Source organism: Procambarus clarkii, chromosome 31 (genome assembly GCF_040958095.1).
Source record: "Procambarus clarkii isolate CNS0578487 chromosome 31, FALCON_Pclarkii_2.0, whole genome shotgun sequence".
In the NCBI taxonomy this organism is placed as follows: Eukaryota; Metazoa; Arthropoda; class Malacostraca; order Decapoda; family Cambaridae; genus Procambarus; species Procambarus clarkii.
The window spans coordinates 25,000,884-25,019,529 of record NC_091180.1 but is presented as its reverse complement, the minus strand read 5'-3'; the positions used below and the strand labels follow the sequence as shown (position 1 = coordinate 25,019,529).

Below are 18,646 nucleotides of genomic sequence, written 5' to 3'. Positions count from 1 at the left end.
CCAAACTCCTGGTATTCCAGACACCTGATATACCAGTGTCCTGACATCACAGATTCTTGTAATACCTGTAGCCAGTTTCGAGTTCTACTCTCCATGGCCGTCCTGGGTGGGGCCAGGTTTGTCAGGTGATAACTTGCTGTGTCAGGCTATTAACTTGTAGCAGCCCACAGACACTCATACCCACAACCACCTAGCTGGTTAAAAAAGTCCTGCAGTGTATCAAATTGCCTCTATTGTTCAGGTAATACTACTTACACTTGGGAGAAGGTTGAAGAGGAAGGGGCCTCTAATATTCAACTAATATTATTTGAGTGTGCTTATAGTACCTCTACTCTTTACTGGCTCTATTCTTCACTTCCTACCATATCTTTTGCTCCAGTAAGTTATTTTATTATAAAGTACTTATTTGGGACCTGACCTTTTGAGTATCTTGTATGTATATATTTCTGAAGTGTCGGTGAGGGGTAGTACCTCTGGCAGGAAACGGTTCCACCTTCGGGTGGTTTGTCTGCTTTGGTCCCCCACCTGTACTCAACTCTCACCTGTGGCTCCAAGTAGCTGTTGGAGCCACAGCAAACCACTTCGACTGGTGGGAAAAACCAGGTGAGAGTAGCCAAAGGTTTGAGGCCCTTGGTGAATTATGGCTTGTCTACCTATGCATGCGAAGACTGGACCCAGCAGACTGCACAGAGGAAACCACCAGAATGGTTCAATGGGCATGAAGGTGGGCCCAGCAAACGGCTGTGGAGCACTTCTAGGGCACGGTGAGAGAGAGACCACACTGCTGGCCATCCACTGCATCCTATCCAATCTCCTGCCATCTCGACTTGTCTTGCTGCTGGACCCAAATAGGCCGGGCCAAGAGAGTGAGGCTGATGATTTGTGCAACTCTTTCCCCCATTTTAATCTAAGTCAAGTGCAGATCATGACATAAATCCATATATTGAAGTCATGGTCATCTTCAGCAATGAGGGACAAACATTGTGTGTATTATATAAATGGTCCACAATCTCCCAGAAACTATTTTAGTTATACTTTAGGCAGCGATCAATGCAGTTACCTCTCGGTATCTTTCACTTTAATGCCTCATACCTCTTATTTAATTTCTCCAACTTGGTTTTCATTTTCTTATATGAATATGCCTAACTTATTTACTTATTTGTTCTTGTTTTCTCTGCACAATCTACAAAATTGCTAGCAAGGAAGACCCTCTTAGTCATAGACCTGTATCATTGATACGTGTAGTCAAATTTTTGGAAAAAAAAAATAATCAAAACCAAATGGGTAGAACACCTGGAAAAACATTATATAACAGTATGGTTTTCAATTAGGAAGATTCTGTGTAACAAAGCTACTTGGTTTTTATGGTAGACCGACAGAGATTTTACAGGAAAGAGATGCATTTATCTGTACTTAAATAATTTTGACAGTCCGACATAAAAGGTTATTCTGGAAACGAATATATTTTAGGGGTGACTGGAAGGCTTCTAATATGGATGAAAAATTTACAGAAAAATGAGGGCAATAATCAAAAGTCAATATGTTGGACTGGAGATAGGTCATGAGTACCACAGGGTTCAGTCTTTGTGCCAGTAATGCTACCAGTCTACTTAAACAACCTACCAGAAGGAATACAGAATTATATGAACATGTTTGCTGATGATGCTAAGATACTAGGGAAGATAATAAACGTATATGATTGTCATGCCCTTCAAGAAGACCTGGACAAAATTAGTGTATGGAACACCACTTGGCAAATGAATTTAAATGTAAATAAATGCCATGTTATGGAATGGGAATAGGAAAATATAGACCCCACACAATCTACAAATTTTGTGAAAAAGCATTAAAAAATTCTGATAGAGATCTAGGGGTGGTTCTAGATAGAAAACTGTCACCGGAGGACCACATAAAGAACATTGAGAGAGGAACCTATGCTACGCTTTCCAATTTCATATTTGCTTTTAGATACATGGATGGCGAAATGCTAAAGAAATTGTTCATGCCCTTTGTGGGATTGAATTGGAATATGCAGCAGTTGTATGGTGCCCATATCTTAAGAAGCACATCAATAAATTAGAAAAGGTGCAAAAACATGCAACTAAATGGCTTTTGGAACTGAAAGACATGAGCTATGGAGAGAGGTTAGAGGCGCTAAATAGCAAAGCTAGAAGATAGAAGAAAAAGATGCAACATGATTACATACAAAATGGGACTCGACAAAATTGATAAGCAGAATTTTTGTGATGTGGAACTTTAGGAACAAGATGTCATAGAGTTAAGCTAACTAAACAAAGCTGCGAAAGAAATATAAGAAAATTGACCCACAAATTGTAGATGGTTGGAACAAGTGAGAAGGTTGAGGAGGCCAAAACTATCGGTTGTTTCAAAGTGTTACGTGACGAGTGCTGGTAAGGCAAAACACCACGAGTGTAGCTCTCGTCCTGTAATAATTTAATCACTTAGGTGATTAAACACCCTGTATGTATAGCTGTACTGTACTGGCAAACAGGATTTAATCAAACCATCATTTTCATATTTATTATTTTGGTACTGAAAATGTATTTCAATCCAATAAATCACGTGGATGGACAACATCGGTTGTATGAAGTTTATCCCAACAAAGTTCTTGTACAATAACCAAGAGTTTTCAGCTGAATTAGGGAATATAATTAATGAATACCCAAAATAAAAATGGGTCTTCTCCAAAATGGAATCAAAGGTACAGTAATAAGAGAAAAGTTAACATAGTTATCAAGAATAGATTATCACAATAAACGAGTTAATGACTAGAGAGCAAGAGATGTGGGTCAGCTAGATGTTACTGACAAAGCGCTGTGAGAGTTTAGTAGTAGTACACTTGTGCTATGTTATACTTTACATAGAAATACACATTAAATCATAGCTGATTAAATAGAATTGTTACATACAAGTCTTCCTGGAATATTCTTCTTTGGTAAAAATATCAACTATAAAATGAGATGTACTGACATTTTTGTTATAACCATTAGTGTATATCTCCCATTAGCTATTATCACGAAATGGAAAATAATGAAAATAAGTTTGAAGCACTTCCAGTGTAGGGGACTCTGTACTGGCAGAAATACAAAAACTGTCATACAATGCAGCTATAAAAATTAATGTCAACATATTTAAAAATGTTTCAAGCTGCCACCTAATATTAAGTAATATTTAAGGCAATTTATTGTATGATTTACAAACAAAAATTCTTGTGAAAATAGATCACATTGTTTAGTTATATATATGAGGTTTATACCTTAGTAAAAGTAGTTTATGAATATTTTAACAACCATTCCAAATTTTCCTGGACTTAGTGTAAATATAAATTAGTGGTACTGTATTCTGTAGCTAAATCTTTCCTCATTGGAGTTTAAGGTTCTAATAATAATATAATAAAGATTTACTGTTTAATAAAAATATTGAATTTTCACAAAACAATGATCGTTTTCACCGTGATTGTTTATGTAACTATGGCTGGACTGAACTTAAGCAGTCTTCACTGATTCTAGCTGCATCCGTCTTAGTCAGTTGCATGAATTTGCAGACTTGTACAGCAATGATTAGCCAGAGCAGAGATTTAATTGCTTTAATACAACCTAAAATCTTTTAAAACTGTGACTTGTAAGTCATTTTGAGCTAAAAAAAAATAAAAAATAAAAATGCACAGCAAGACTTTATCTATTATTTGCAATATATTTATGTCTCACAGAGACTGCGCAAAAGGCCTTTCATTATTGACACATCTATTATCAAATATGTTCCTAAGCACACACACATTGCCCTTCATGTATTAAGCCAATGATGAGCTCTCCAGAGTAAACAATACATAGCTCTCTGAGCTGCTGGTTCAGGCTGTGCAGAGCGGGGCATTGGTGCATAACGTCCTAATAGATTACGATAACCTTTCCCAATTGTAGCTAGTAATGGCGTTGGGGTAAATCTTCTTTCATTGTCTAGATCTGTTGCATCTGTTGCATCTTCAATATTTCCATCTTGATCTAAAATAACTGATGATGGAGGGAGAGGAACTATAGCACGTACTTCATCTTCATATGGTCTGAACACTGTAATTGGGCGCATTGATTCTGCTTCTGCTACAACAACACATCCCCAAGTGGTGCCAACATAGACTTCGCTACCACATACTGCCACTGCTGATACCTAATAATATATGCATTATATTACTTTAAATACATGTGAAATGTTCATTAGAGTGCATTAGGAACAATTCTCCATTAGTGAATACCTGATTAATAACATTCTTTAGACTTGGAGACATTATTCAGAAATCTTTATTTTCCAAACTTTTCCCACTATGAATATGGATTACACATACACTTTACACAGCTATGAATTTCTAAGTAGACCTACACCATATTTGAATTTATTTACTGTATAACACTAAACACACTAAGTATGAAGAAAAATAAGGCTTAAGCTTGAATGATGATGTATACATTTTATATACAACATAAAATGTTTTGCAAGTACAGTACATCATGTGTAATAGCCAGAGTTGCCAAAGCAGTATGATACACAAAAAGATAAATTAACAAAAAATTATCTTGGGCATACTGTATTTAAATTACAGCACATTGATATTATTCATGAACTGTGCCTAACAAAACTTAAATACTTAACTTTTTTATTAATGTAATGGAACCAATAAAATATACTGTATTAATTTCCTAAAGATCTGATAATTTTTTGCAAAGAAAAAAAAAATGCTCTGGCTATTAAGTAAAATGTCCCTTCCCTACTTGACCTAGTAATGGAGTTCTAGCTTTTATGAACCCTTTGAGGAATGCTTCTTAATACAGCAGTCTTTGGACTGTAAACATCATAAAAACATTTCCCTTGAACTAAATTATCAGTACTAAAATTGAGTAAATGTAGGCCCTATATTCACTTCTTGACGACATCTGGACAAAATGCTTGATGCGTCAGTGGGAGGAGGGCCAGTGTCAGACGCCATTATTAATTTAACATGACAAGTCTTGCAGGAGCTCCTAGAAGTTCCACAATTAGTGTCCTTGGACATGATGGGAGCTCTTTGAACCCCATAACATTAACATTATCTTCGTCTACAAATAAGGGAAGTGTCCAATTCTGAAACTCATTATAGCTATTTCATTCCTAGTCAGGAATGTTTTAGGTAGCTAGGGTAAGCTAGTTAGTACACGAGATGAGACACAAAACGAGGTAATTATTACTTAAACCTCATCTAACAAATTATATATTTCCCCTGATATAGGTGTCATATAGGTTAATACTATTATTGCGTGTCCTTTGACAGGTGTAATTGAAGTGGGAGAAGAATTAACACTAGTTACCTAGCACAATAAGTACATGTGGTGGAGTCGGCGTCACCCACGAGAGGAGTATCAGCTGAAGTGTTTCATCTATGTTCATACTGGTTGTCCAGACCAAAATCAACTATACAGATAAGCTGTGGTTGTGTTAAATTTATTTACCAACATATGTAGTCTTATACTGTAGTGAATGTCTACTAATCAATAATTTTGATTGATAGACTATGTATATAAACCATAAACCCCCAGAATGTGTAGGAAAGCAATTTGTGGTAATTTTAAATAATACAGTCCAATTTAAACATCATACAGTTTGATATCGAAAAATATAAATTAACGTAAAATATAAATTACTATATAAATTAATATAAACTAAATAAATATAAATCCCAAGAGTAATTTTACCCACAGGTGGCATGTTTACACATCATGAGGAGACTACACATCTGGCTGGCTGAACTGTAATTACACAAGTGTGTGATCCTCCAGATGATCTGGGAGAACTGATGCGTGGAACAGAAGACCAAGGTCCAATGATGGACAGAGCATACCACATGACAGGTGCTAGTAGTATGCAAATAATGCCACATTGCTGTGTTAATATATATTTATATATAATGTATTGTATGTACATATATAATTATATAAGACAGTATGTTATGCTTCCAATGTAGAATGAGAAACTCATTTGTGTGAATTCTAGAAGCCAAAGCCAATAAAAAAGCTTTCTTATAAAATGTAATCCGGAGGTACCTGAAAATCATAACAAGATCCAATCCAATGACTAAGGTTCAGGAGGCATGTGAACTAGAGGAAGAAGGCAGCCCAAGCCAACTTGGAGGAAGAGGTCACATTCACCCCAAAAGCAAGCAGGGGAAAACTCTACGGGAGCCGAACAGAAAAGAGAGACAACAGTATTGTAATCGACGGAAATCCTGGAATAGCAAGGAAAGGAACATGGTGACTGCCACTGAAACCAAAGATAAATGACATACAGAATAAAACAAAACTCCAGTCCTTTTTGGAGATAGGCAAAAAAGTAGGCCATGAGTTAAAGCAAACGTGTCACCACTCGTATGGCCTAGTGCAATAAGTTGCAATAACACTGCAGAATTGAACAGTTGACAGCTGAGCTGGAGTCTAAGACACCTGACAAGGAAGGCAGGACTAAGTTACCAAAGACCCTAAGAGGCAGGCCATTTCACATAGTCCTTTAGCTAGATACTGTACAACATTGCTTAATGGTACTGACCAAGCACTGTACACTATCAACACCATGAAATTGCAGTTTTACATATAATATGACAATACACTTACTTGACAATGAGATGGAGACAAGTGCTCTTCTATACTAATAGACTGTAAGCTTTCTGAGCACGGTACCAACTTGGAACAATCTAGGCGATTAACCAGTTTCTGCTCCTTGGCATCCCAGTGGTACACCACACAACCTGAAAGTAAAATTTTGTAAATGTACAGAAGACAAAGCAACGAAATAAGACAAAAGAAAATTTGACATTCTATAATTGCTATATTCTCCATGGGATTATTAATATCATGAGAGAGAGGGGGGCCAATATGAGAGAGTATTAATGATCTACCTCATTTTGGAAATAAATTATGTAATTTCCTGTATAATTTCTAATGTTTTGCTCCATTGGAGGACTGAGTTTTTCACAATGGATGGTCCAGATTTCACTTTATTGACAATCACTCTTAGGATCTTCAATTTTCTAACGAACAGAACCCAATTTCCTCCTTTGCCAGTACTATTCCATTTGTGTTCAATAGCACCATGGTCACATTTGTTGAAAACCACTTTGAAATTGTATACAGTATATTACTGGTACATCAGCATTTTCCTTGTCTATCATGGCACCAAAGGTCATGTAATAGTGGAATAACAATTGAAAGGGGGCAGAAGTGTCCTGCTAGAAATCCATGATGGCCAGGGTTGTGTTGAGATTGTGAAGTCACTGAATTTGGGTTCTTGGTGAACTGGCAGAAGTTCCAGTTGGTTCCATCCCAGGTTTGGACTTGGCTGGGTCTCGTCTTGGATTCTCAGTCAGTCACTTTCCTTGCCTCCTTAGGCCTTCCTTTGCTTACAGCTCTGTCACCGTCTGGTGTTAGATCGGACCAGGGTGACTCGACAGTTAGCCAAGTGGCTGTGCAGAAGCCAGAATTTTGCCTGCATGAAGTTCCCTTTGGGCAGAGTTTGGCTCAGGGTTCTGATCGGATTCCTCTGGTTCTGCCCATTTCGCCACTGCCGTGACCATTGGGTTTGGGCACTGGCTGCTCTTCGCTGCTTGTTACTTTGCCGGCTTCCTTTTCGGGCCTTTTGGGGTTTGGTCTCGTGGTGCTTTCCAGCTCTCTCTCTCGATGCCTTTACAGACACGTTGGCTCTGAGTTGGGGTTTTGTGATCGCGCTCATCAGGTTTTCCAGGGTCAATAGTCGGGTCCATTGCTTCACATGCACAACATAGTGTGTGAATTCACAGCTTTGTGGTAAGCATTACAGTAGATTAGGGTTCCCTCTGGGCCCTGTGATCTGGCTCCCACTAAGACTGCTTCCCAGTGCTTCAGTGCTTAAAACATTGCAGGTTTCTTTGGTCACATCCCATGTGGTTCTGGATGCTGTGAGTGACTCACCTTCTGGATTCTTGGGGTTTAGCTCTCCATGCAGTCTACAGGCAGGGTGTTTTCAATGTTCTCGGACATTTTGTCTTGGTTCTGTCCTATCTACAAGGATTGAACCATCGACGAAGTGTCCTTCCAGTGGCCTTGAGAGACATTGTTGTCCCAAGTTGGATTTCTTTGCATCAGTGTGGAACTGGCATATTCCATCCTACGTGGCGCTCTTCCCCCAATTGTGAGGGTCTCGTAGTGGACTATTTGACTGGACTGGTTGATGTGGGGGGTGATTTTACCTTTCCCTTATTCAGTTGACCATGGAAAGAACCCAGAGCAACATCTTGAGGTTATCTTGATTTCGAGTCTTAGCGTCCCTGTCCCTGACCAGGCCTCCTATTTCTTACACCCCCCAAGGAAGTAGTCCATAGCAGCTGTCTCGGGTACCTATTCACTGCTCGGTAACAGGGGCATCAGGGTGAAAGAAACTGCCCATTTGTTTTCACCTCCACTGGGGATTGAACCTGGTGGAGTTATTCTCAGGGAGGGTGATCATTCTGGCTCCTTGGAAGTGTTTCAAGGCTGAACTAAGGCTTAGCCTTGATTTCATGCTCTTTTAGTCTGTTTTTTCTCGGCTCGGCTTCTTTCAGAGAATTGGCCTGGCAACATCACTTGCTGGTTCAACCTTTGCATCTCTTCATGTCTAGTCTTGAACACAAGTTTTATGGCCCACAAGTGGCAGGGTTATTAAGTTTCCCACCCAAGTTTTCCAGGTGGAACCATTACGTAGCTTGGCACTTGTTTTGCCTCTGACTCCGCCATCTTCAGTTTCAGTTTGTGTAATATTAACGTTTCTTTTGTATTCACCTAGTAGTGCTTGGGGGGGCGGGGTTGAGCTCTGCTCTTTCGGCCCGCCTCTCAACTGTTTTCACTACTTTTTTTTTTTTTTTTTTTTTTTTTCACACCCCACACAATCCAGGAAGCAGCCCGTGATGGCTGATTAACTCCCAGGTACCTATTTACTGCTAGGTAACAGGGGCATAGGGTGAAAAACTCTGCCCATCGTTTCTTGCCAGCGCCCAGGACCGAACCTGGGACCACAGGATCACATGTTCAGCGTGCTGTCCACTTGGCCACTGGCTCCCTTCTCATTTCGTGGTTACTTATGACTGATATCTCGTGCCCAAAACTGGTGCCTGTTATTGTGCAACACTGATGGAGCCACTGTTGTTGGCTTTTTAGTGTTGAATCTTCTATAGCTCCGTACCACAAGTTGTCACAAGTGTGTGTTCTCTTCAAACCTGCTCCTGCTTCTGGGCTGTCTTGATACCTGGATAGGATCCTAGATTTTCTCTTTTCCCTAGGTTCATGTCTGTCCCTTTGGGCTTGGATTCATACTTTTAATGTAGTCTCATTTGCTCCCGACACCTATGAAGAGGCTAGCTTTTGGCTCTGGTCCCTGGTAGGCCACATGAACCCGTGCAACTTGTGTGATTGGTGGATTGCTCCAATCTCAGCAAGATAGAGCTCCATTGGCTCCCTGAATTTACCAGAAAGAGGTGTTTCATTAAATTCAATGCTGCATCTTTTTTTTAATAAATTAGGATTGGTATCCAAGTATGTCTGCATTCATTTTGAGCAGAATGTAAATGCAGTGCAGTTCTTGCTTTCCATACAGTATATGAAGTTTTGAGTGTACTGTAAATACTGTACACTCGAAACTTATTTATTTGGAATCATAGGAACCAGAGCCTTCATGTTAACATGTCATAATACTGTACTGTATATTAACTCAATATTGCATCTTTGTGGCCATTTATGCACTTGATTCACATTACGGTACTATACCGTTAATTTGAATTGACAGTAATACCTGACTAGTCTAGATTAATAACCCTGGAAGTGGGTAATGCCTGACTGCTATTGCTGCAGTCACAATATCATGAAATTTAATTATCATAAAAAAAGATACATGAAACCAGTGTTAAATTAGTTTATTTGCAGATAATGCAGGTCAGAAATCTTTCTTAGTATTGATCTTTGCAATAGTGATAATAATGTGTAACTATTTTGACTACACTGATTTTGCTTTAAACTTATTCATCTTCAGTCATTATTATACTATTTTGTGTAAATGTTAGTTTCTCTTTGCAGGAAAGAGAATCTTGGTTTTACTCGTAAGCAGCGGTGGACCAATTGTGCATCATTCCTTTTGCTCGCCTTTATGCACCTAGAAAAACACTTGAAATCTTGATCCCCATCATTGTAATATAAGGCTTTGAGATGGAGAGCTTTTATTCTGCAGACGAAGGTTAGATGTTTAGCACAATTTAGTGGACAAAAAGTTCTGAAGGTCCGTTTTTACTTTTACTATACAAATTAAAATTTTCATTGCTTCTCACCAGGATAAACATATGACCAGATGGAACTTCTAAGATGTGGTGCAACAGTAGTAAGATTTTGTGGTGCATGAAGAATCAAGACATCACATGTGTCACTAGTTGTAGGTGGTGTTGAAGTTGTGAAGTGAGAGACTGCATCCTGACTCAAGACCAAGCCATCATCTCGCAAGGAAAACACACTCATGGTACCTTCGCTGCCTCCACACCACAAAGACCTGGAATTAAAAACGTATAATTAAACTTTTGGGTGTTGAGTGAAATAACAAGACTTTGGCGTTTATGACTTAGGATTTTATTATAAAGCCTACATGCCAATGTGATATTACATATCTTCCAATATCATTTAATATCAAAATGGCTATCAAGTGATGATTTTTTTTATATCTGAAGATATCTTTCTGAAAACCGATATACAAAAAAATATCAAACGATATCTTTGTATATAAAAATATATCCCAAGATAAGATATTGAAGACGTCACACGATATCTTTGGATATAGTTTTTGGTTATCTTTTTTGTATTTTCCATTATATTTTTTGGATATTTTCTCTTTTTTTGTTATCTTTTTAATATAAAAATATAAAAAAATACAATGGAAGATGTCCAAAAAAACAAGGGATAATGGAAGATGTCCCAAGTCTTTGGACATCCAAAAACAAGGGACTTCTGCAATCCCTTGTTTTTGGATATAAAAAAAAATAGGTATTGGAAGATGTCCCCAAAAAGATATTGGAAGTTGGAATTTTTTGGGATGTGTTTTTTGGATCGATAATTTTTTTTTTTAATGGCCTAAAAGATTAGGATGTCGATTGATATCTAAAAAAAGTAAAACATCGATGTCCTAAAAAAAAGGTCATTGATGGATGTCATATTTTTTTTTTTTATATCGATGTCATTTTTTAGGACTGACCAATGTCCTAAAAAGAAAATTAGAACATTGGTGTCCTAAAAAAATTAGGACATCTGTTAGTTCTAAAAATAGGACATTGGTGGCCCTAAAAAATTAGGACATAGATGGCCCTAAAAAATTAGGACATAGATGGCCCTAAAAAATTAGGACATAGAAGGCCCTAAAAAATTTGGACAGCGGTGTCTTAAAAAAATTAGGGCATTGGTGTCCTAAAAAATTAGAACATCGGTGTCCTAAAAAAATTAGGACATCAGTGTCCTAAAAAAAATTAGGACATCGGTGTCCTAAAAAAATTAGGACATCGGTGTCCTAAAAAAATTAGGCCATCGGTGTCCTAAAAAAAATTAGGACATCGGTGTCCTAAAAAAAATTAGGACATCAGTGTCCTAAAAAAATTAGGACATCGGTGTCCTAAAAAAAATTAGGACATCAATAAGTCCTAATTTTTTTGGAAATTATGACATCACCCCCCAAAAATAGAACATCGGTGTCCTAAAAAAATTAGGACATCGGTGTCCTAAAAAAAATTAGGACATCAGTGTCCTAAAATATTAGGACATGTGTCCTAACAAAATTAGGACATCGACCAGTCCTAATTTTAGAAAATTGTGACAGAACCCCAAAAAATTAGGACATCTGACATCGGTCGATGTCCTAAAAAATTAGAACATCAGTCGATGTCCTAAATTTTTTTTTAAATTAGGACATCGCTGTCCTAAAAAATTAGAACATTGACCAATGTCCTAAAAAAAATTAGACAATTTTTTAGGACATCAAGCAATGACCTAATTTTTTTTAAGACTGACCAATGTGTGAATTTTTTTAGGACACCAACCGATGTCCAAATATTTTAGGGTATCGATCGCTATACTAAAAAAATATAGGACATCGATTGATGTCCTAAAAAAACTAGAACCGTCAGTAGATGTCCTAATTTTTTTAGGACCTCAATTGGTCCTTTTTTAGGACATCTTTTGATTTTATATTTTCCAAGTTTGTTTTATATCTTCCAATATCGGAAGATATAAAAAAAACTATCGGAAGATATCCAATACACGATACTAGAAGAAACCCCAAGAAAATATATCGGAATTTATCCAAAAAAAGATATCAGAAGATATAAAAATCTTCCGATATTTTTTTGGGGGGATATCTTCTAATATCTTTTTTAGATATCTTCCAATAATCTTTTTTTGGATATCTTCCGATATAACCCATTATCTTTTTTATATATCTTCAGTTATCTTTTTTGGATATCCTGATATTTTTTTTATATAAAATAGTGTAAGGTGACAAAAAATATATAAAGATATTGTGTGACATCTGAAGATATTAAGAATTTATAATTGGAGATACAGTATAAAGATATCTAAAGATATGAAAAATATACAGTAACATTTGATGTATTTTTATGTACCATATCATTTGATATGTAATATTGAATGATATATCAAACAAGATATTGACTGATATTAAATACTGTATTCTATTATATGATATCACTATATCAAATATCAAAAAATCTGAGTGGGCTTCAATTGTAAGCCTCGGGTATCTCAGAGGGTTCAGTGGAATCCCAGGTTGCATCGCTTTTTCATATTGTGATGGTCTATTGATATAAAATCAAATGTTATATATTTGATAAGACACATTTTGTGATCATTTAAAATCTTGTTATATCTTAAGACATGATAAATCTTATGATATAATAAACCTATAGTTTTGTAGCTTCACAACAGAATTTGTGAAAACATTATATGCTGGATATGTCTAGATTTAATTAATCCAAAAATTTATATAATAAAAATAACATTTTTACAAATTACTGTTTTCATTTCACATTTGTGATTGAAATGTGGCTTCACTAAAGGAGAAAATAAACTCTGCTTTGGCTGAGCTAAAAATCTGTCACTGCTGTAGAAAAGTTTTGAACTCGTTAGAATTAATTCCTGCGTGGTGCATCTTCATTGTATCTTGTATAGCTCAAACAATATTTAAAACTGCATACGGTCTATAAACACCATACCTAGAGATATCTATACACTGACCAAAGTGTACAGAAAACCACAGTGAAATGGGAAAGGAGTTACTGTATAACATTTTTGGCCAGTCAAGCCTTCAGTAACAAGACTGGACAAGAGAAGCAGAGGCAGCCACGTCCGTGACCTAACCCCAGGTGGCCAGATCCCAAGGGAAACGTATCAGAACAATAGGACAGAGAAGTGTAGGATAAAATGAGAAATCCATAAACAAGAGGTAGGAACGCGAGTACAATACAGTATGAATTTATAATAAAGGAAAGACTAACCAAAAAACGTCCAAAAATACATCCAGTATTTTATTTTAACAGAATGCCAGACAAATAGTTGAGCAATACATCATGTCAGGAAAAACTGTACTTCAAACTGGGATGATTATCAGTCATCTAGAAAATGGACCACTAAAACCTATGATATACTTAGGGTAACTCGTAGTTTGTGGAAAATAAAAATAGTTAAACTGCTATAAAAAATATTGATATTATTGATAATTTTTTCTTCGCTTTCCACAATCTATGAGTTACCCTTAGTACAAGTTCTAGTGGTCTGTTTTCTCTTGATGTCTGATAATCATCCCAGTTTGAAGCATATTTTTTTCCTGACATGATGTATTGCTCAACCATTTATTTAGCATTCTGTTATAATTATAAAATATGTATTTTGTGAAGCTTTTTGGTTAGTCTTTCCTTTGTTATAAATTCTAATGGTACTTATGTGTCTACTTGTTGGGAACAGGAAGCCTGTTAGATTTAGAGAGATCCCCTCAACACTAGGATGAGGCTTGTCTGCAAGGAAACATGCTCACTTGCTCGTCAGACCCAATAGGATGACACAGGCACACACACATGATTTAGCAATGCACTTACCATGTGGTGAGAGTCTGAGAGACAGCAAGACAGTGAATCTCTTGCGTAGAACCAGCCAACTCCGTCATAACAAAACTGCCCTCTCCTAGGACAGGTGATGTTGGTGTAACGTCAGAGCTACACAAGAAGAGACGACCATTGCAAAGAGCAACAGCTACTCTCCCAAGAGCATGGAGACTGCAGAGTGATCGGACTGGGGATGACTGAGGGGCATCTGGTTCCAGACAGTAGCTAAACACACGACCGTAATCTGTCATGCTGAAAAACAAATACAGTACATTAGTAATGTCCCACGATAACAGAGCCAACATTTTTTAAGAGCCTTTATTGACATTATTTGAACCATCAGTAAATTAAATTACAAGAATGTATTTAGTTTAAACTTATCTTTTGTAAAAACAATTTTATTATATAACTATTTCACAAACTTACTTATAACCATGGATATTTCCAGCATTATCGCCAAGCCAAACATATTCTCCCACACAACACATGGCTGTGATTGTATCAGGAAGACCCTCAATGCTAGTGTAGGCTCCCCATCCCCATTCTCCAGCTCCCACCATATCCAACTGAGGTGATGTGCGGCTTACCCAAACACTACCTTGGTCACGAACCACTATTTCCCCATCTGTAGAAGAAATAATGAACTGCATTTTCCTATGAATTTAGTATGAGTGACATCAAGAATACTGAAAGTTATAAAGCAAATGATGGATAAAAACACAAAGAATTCCCTGAATTCAATTGTGTCATCTTGATATCATCAAATAATAATCTGATCAGTTAATGTAAAAAATGTCCTTATTAGTTGGTCCCTCGGTAGCTACTCGGCTAAAGTGTTGGTCCTACTAAACCAAGGACAACAGACCAGAAAGTCTAAGCAAAATACAAAAAATAGTAATTAATTGAATGAAAGAAATGCAGCAACTCACAAGAAGAAATCAAACACCCCAGAGAAAATAATTCTGGTAAAGTACGATTCAAAATAACAGCCGGGGAAGAGAATGCAGAATCAAAAAGTGAAATAGAAGCTTGTAAGCAGAATCATGTTAGTATTACCAGCACTTAAGCTTGGGAAAGCTATTACATTAGTGAGGCCAACCCAGAAAAGTACAATATTGAATTGCTGCTAAAAATCATAAACACTGCACATGACTTGTAGTTTACACACATTTCTAAGGTTTTTTGCACTGGTTTTGACATGAGTCAGGGTAAAGTGGAACAGCTTTCACACAGCTAGTGTGCTTTATGATTATTCACTGCACTCATTAGGTGAATTGTTTTGTGAGGTTTACAACCCCATTTATATTCACTTCCTCTTCATTAATAATATTCTGAAGTGTCCACAATCTGATATCATTCCTCTAGCATATACCTATAGCATATGCTGCCCTGCATAATGAATATGACATATATTGTATGATTGCATAACCCATATTAATTATGTTATTCTGCCATTCCTTAACACAGGTACCCCATTGTTAGCAATAGCAAGCGCGTTAGGTTCACCTTTTGAACCTCCGAAGGCCTACACCAAGGCTATCCATAGTCACCCAGCCTATTAGAAAATGCAGAATAGAACCAATGAGGAGTACAGGTGCCATAGGCACAATCAGAGAATACTGTCTGAACATCAGAGGTCCAGGGCTGTTCATTATCCTCCCAGCTAGCACTAGAAATATTGCCAGAACACAGGTGAAAGTCTTCAAGAAGCATTTAGATAAGTTCTTGCAAGAAGTGCCTGACTAACTGGGTTGTAGTGGATATGTGGACCAGCAGGCCACTCCAAGCAACAGCCAGTTGGACCAAGTTGTCAGAAGTTAAGATTGGCGTGAGGCCAGGCATGGGAAGTAGAACGACTCCCGAAACCCCTCTCCATTTACACTCCAGTTATAACTGGTTGATGGGGTTCTGGAAGTTCTTCTACTCCCCAAGCCCGGCCCGAGGCCAGGCTTGACGTGTGAGAGTTTGGTCCACTAGGCTGTTGCTTGGAGCGGCCCGCAGGCCCACATACCCACCACAGCCCGGTTGGTCTGGCACTCCTTGGAAAAATAAATCTAGTTTCCTCTTGAAGATGTCCAGTTAATGGTAATGGTGTTTGTATGGTAATTATCACCGGTTAATGGTAATGGTGTTTAACCTAGTCATGTGCCTATCATTCAGGAAGCTGACTGACCATTTCCCACGATCCATCCCACAACTGTTGGCTAACTCCAGGTACCTTTTTACTGCTAGGTAAAGAGGCATCAGATATAAGGAATTGTGCCCAAACACTCATCCTGCCTGGAAGTCAAACCCAGAACTAATATGATGTGAGCCGTCTGCACTAATCACTCCGCTATGATACAACCCTTTACTCAACTTTTAACTTTAATTACCAATTTTTGACCACTTAGAATATAAAACTAACGTAGATAACACTGATACAAAATGATAACTTCCCCCCAGTCCCCCATAACCATTGTTTCATACAAGATTTCTGTAATTTCTATCAGTATTATTCTTTTATAACACCTGATAGGGCGCCTGATAGCTGGGTGGACAGCGCTTCGGATTCATAGTCCTGAGGTTCCGGGTTCGATCCCCGGTGGAGGCAGAGACTAATGGGCAAAATGTTTTTTTCACCCTGATGCCTCTGTTACCTAGCAGTAAATAGATACCTGGGAGTTAGACAGCTGCGATGGGCTGCTATGCTTCCTCGGTGTGTGTAACAAAGAGGAGGCCTGGTCAAGGACCGGGCTGCGGGGACGCTAAGCCCCAAAATCATCGAGATAACCTCAAGATAACCTCACATATGTTGAGGTGTTACTTTAGTTTATCTACTATATATAAATGACTTATTACTTGGCTCAAGATACAATACCAGCTCAGCCTCCTAAAATGACAGTAATTATAGCAACTATTTTATCAAACATACAAAAATGGACTAATGAACCCCAAAACAGTTCAGATTTTGTATTATATAATTAACCCAAATGACATATTAAAACCATAATAGAAACTAAAGAATCTAACCTAATTTGTCCATGCAATCCTAGGCCTAATATGTGCAATTTTAGGCCTAATACAGTACATATACAGTATATGTGCTTTTTTTTGTGCACTCTACAAAATTAATAGTCCAAAACTTAAACATTGTTGGCTGAAAGAGTCCATTTTTGTATGGTTGACAAAACAGTTGCTGTAAGTACTAACATTTTCAGATGATAGGCTGTACAACACACACTCAAAAGTGGAACAGTGTTTTATAAACCAACCTTCATCCCTTCCTATAGACGGAGGTACTCGAATAGCATCCATTATATTTAATGAGTGATCCAGAGAGGCAACATCTAACAAATGAGTGAACTCCGGCGCTGATGCAATTGACACAATTTGAGAGGCAGACGGTCTAAGACGAGGCTGCTGGGACCAGCACATCACCATCAGATCCAGTACATACACTGGGTATTCTGTTTCCTAAAAATAAAAGCAAATCAATTACGAGAAATTTAGATATTAATCTTATAGTTTCAAACATGGCATCATTTGTAAAAATGTCAGTGTTGACATATACTTCAATGTGTAGTCTGGAGCAAATATTCATTACAGTATGAAACAGATCATGCAATCTGCCACTAAAGGACACTCAAACTACAAATCTGAAAATAAATGACTTGATGTCACTCTGATCCATACTGGACCATTATCAAGTTGTGTAATGGTGTAATTTGTGAATTGGGTGTCTAATTTTCAGCCATGCTACCGTGTCTTACAGTCTGCCACTGAAGTCAGACTGCCATCTATTGATCATTCTTCAAATATTTGTGCTCAATTATTTTTATTTGTTGTACCCAGATCTATTTCCATTACTAATCTTTACACTATACAAAGGAATCACAGTAACATGATATATCAGTGAGAAAATCCACAAGAGCCATGACGAGGCGAACCTATGCGCTGGGTATTCCCAGACATGCTCTAAACGACAAGGCCACAACATAGATAAAAGAATTGCAACCTGGGGTTCTGCTGAACCCATGAGGAATCCTGAGGCTTCCACTGAAATGAACCAGACTTTACACAATTTTCCCATACACTTGGGCTTCTGCCGTCCAGGAATTCTACCTATGATGCCCCTCTTTTAATACAGAGAAATCACAGTAACTTGATATATCAGTTAATAAATCCACAGGAGCCATGGTGAAGATGATTAATATATCATGTTACCCTCTTTCGATACACAGAGAAATCAGTGTCAGAGGTAGAATTCCTGGATGGCAGAAGCCAGAGTGCATGGGGGGAATTGTGTAAACCCTGGTTCGTTTCAGTGGAAGCCTCGGGATTCCTTGTGGGTTCAGCAGGACCCCAGGGTTCTTTTGACCATGTCATGGCCTAGAGCATGTGTCTGGGAATACGCACACCATAGGTTCAAATCTCCATTCACAGCTATGGATTTTCTCTCTAATCTTTACAATGTTAGTG

The 18,646-nt window shown here is 37.7% G+C and overlaps 1 protein-coding gene and 1 long non-coding RNA gene across 14 annotated transcripts in view; one reads left to right on the top strand and one right to left on the bottom strand.

Annotated features, from left to right (window-relative positions):
- The window catches only part of LOC123758691 (uncharacterized), a 201,178-nt gene extending 188,082 nt beyond the window's left edge, over positions 1-13,096 (top strand). The window contains exons 1-3 of one of the 2 annotated variants that reach the window (XR_011230092.1): positions 5,543-5,894; positions 10,116-10,272; positions 10,367-13,096. This is a non-coding gene — a long non-coding RNA (uncharacterized lncRNA). Of the gene's footprint in view, positions 1-5,542; positions 5,895-10,115; positions 10,273-10,366 lie in introns of those variants that run through there. The other variant, XR_011230093.1, reaches the window with a different exon arrangement.
- Lrrk (Leucine-rich repeat kinase) overlaps positions 3,415-18,646 on the bottom strand; it is a 111,580-nt gene continuing 96,348 nt past the window's right edge. For all 12 annotated transcript variants that reach the window (XM_069334565.1, XM_069334563.1, XM_069334574.1 and 9 more), the window contains 6 exons: positions 17,440-17,641; positions 14,612-14,810; positions 14,180-14,437; positions 10,364-10,578; positions 6,651-6,784; positions 3,415-4,182 (listed from right to left, as the gene is read on the bottom strand). In XM_069334565.1, coding sequence (XP_069190666.1) covers positions 3,805-4,182; positions 6,651-6,784; positions 10,364-10,578; positions 14,180-14,437; positions 14,612-14,810; positions 17,440-17,641 — 1,386 coding nt within the window. In that variant the 3' untranslated portion in view covers positions 3,415-3,804. The remainder of the gene's footprint in view (positions 4,183-6,650; positions 6,785-10,363; positions 10,579-14,179; positions 14,438-14,611; positions 14,811-17,439; positions 17,642-18,646) is intronic.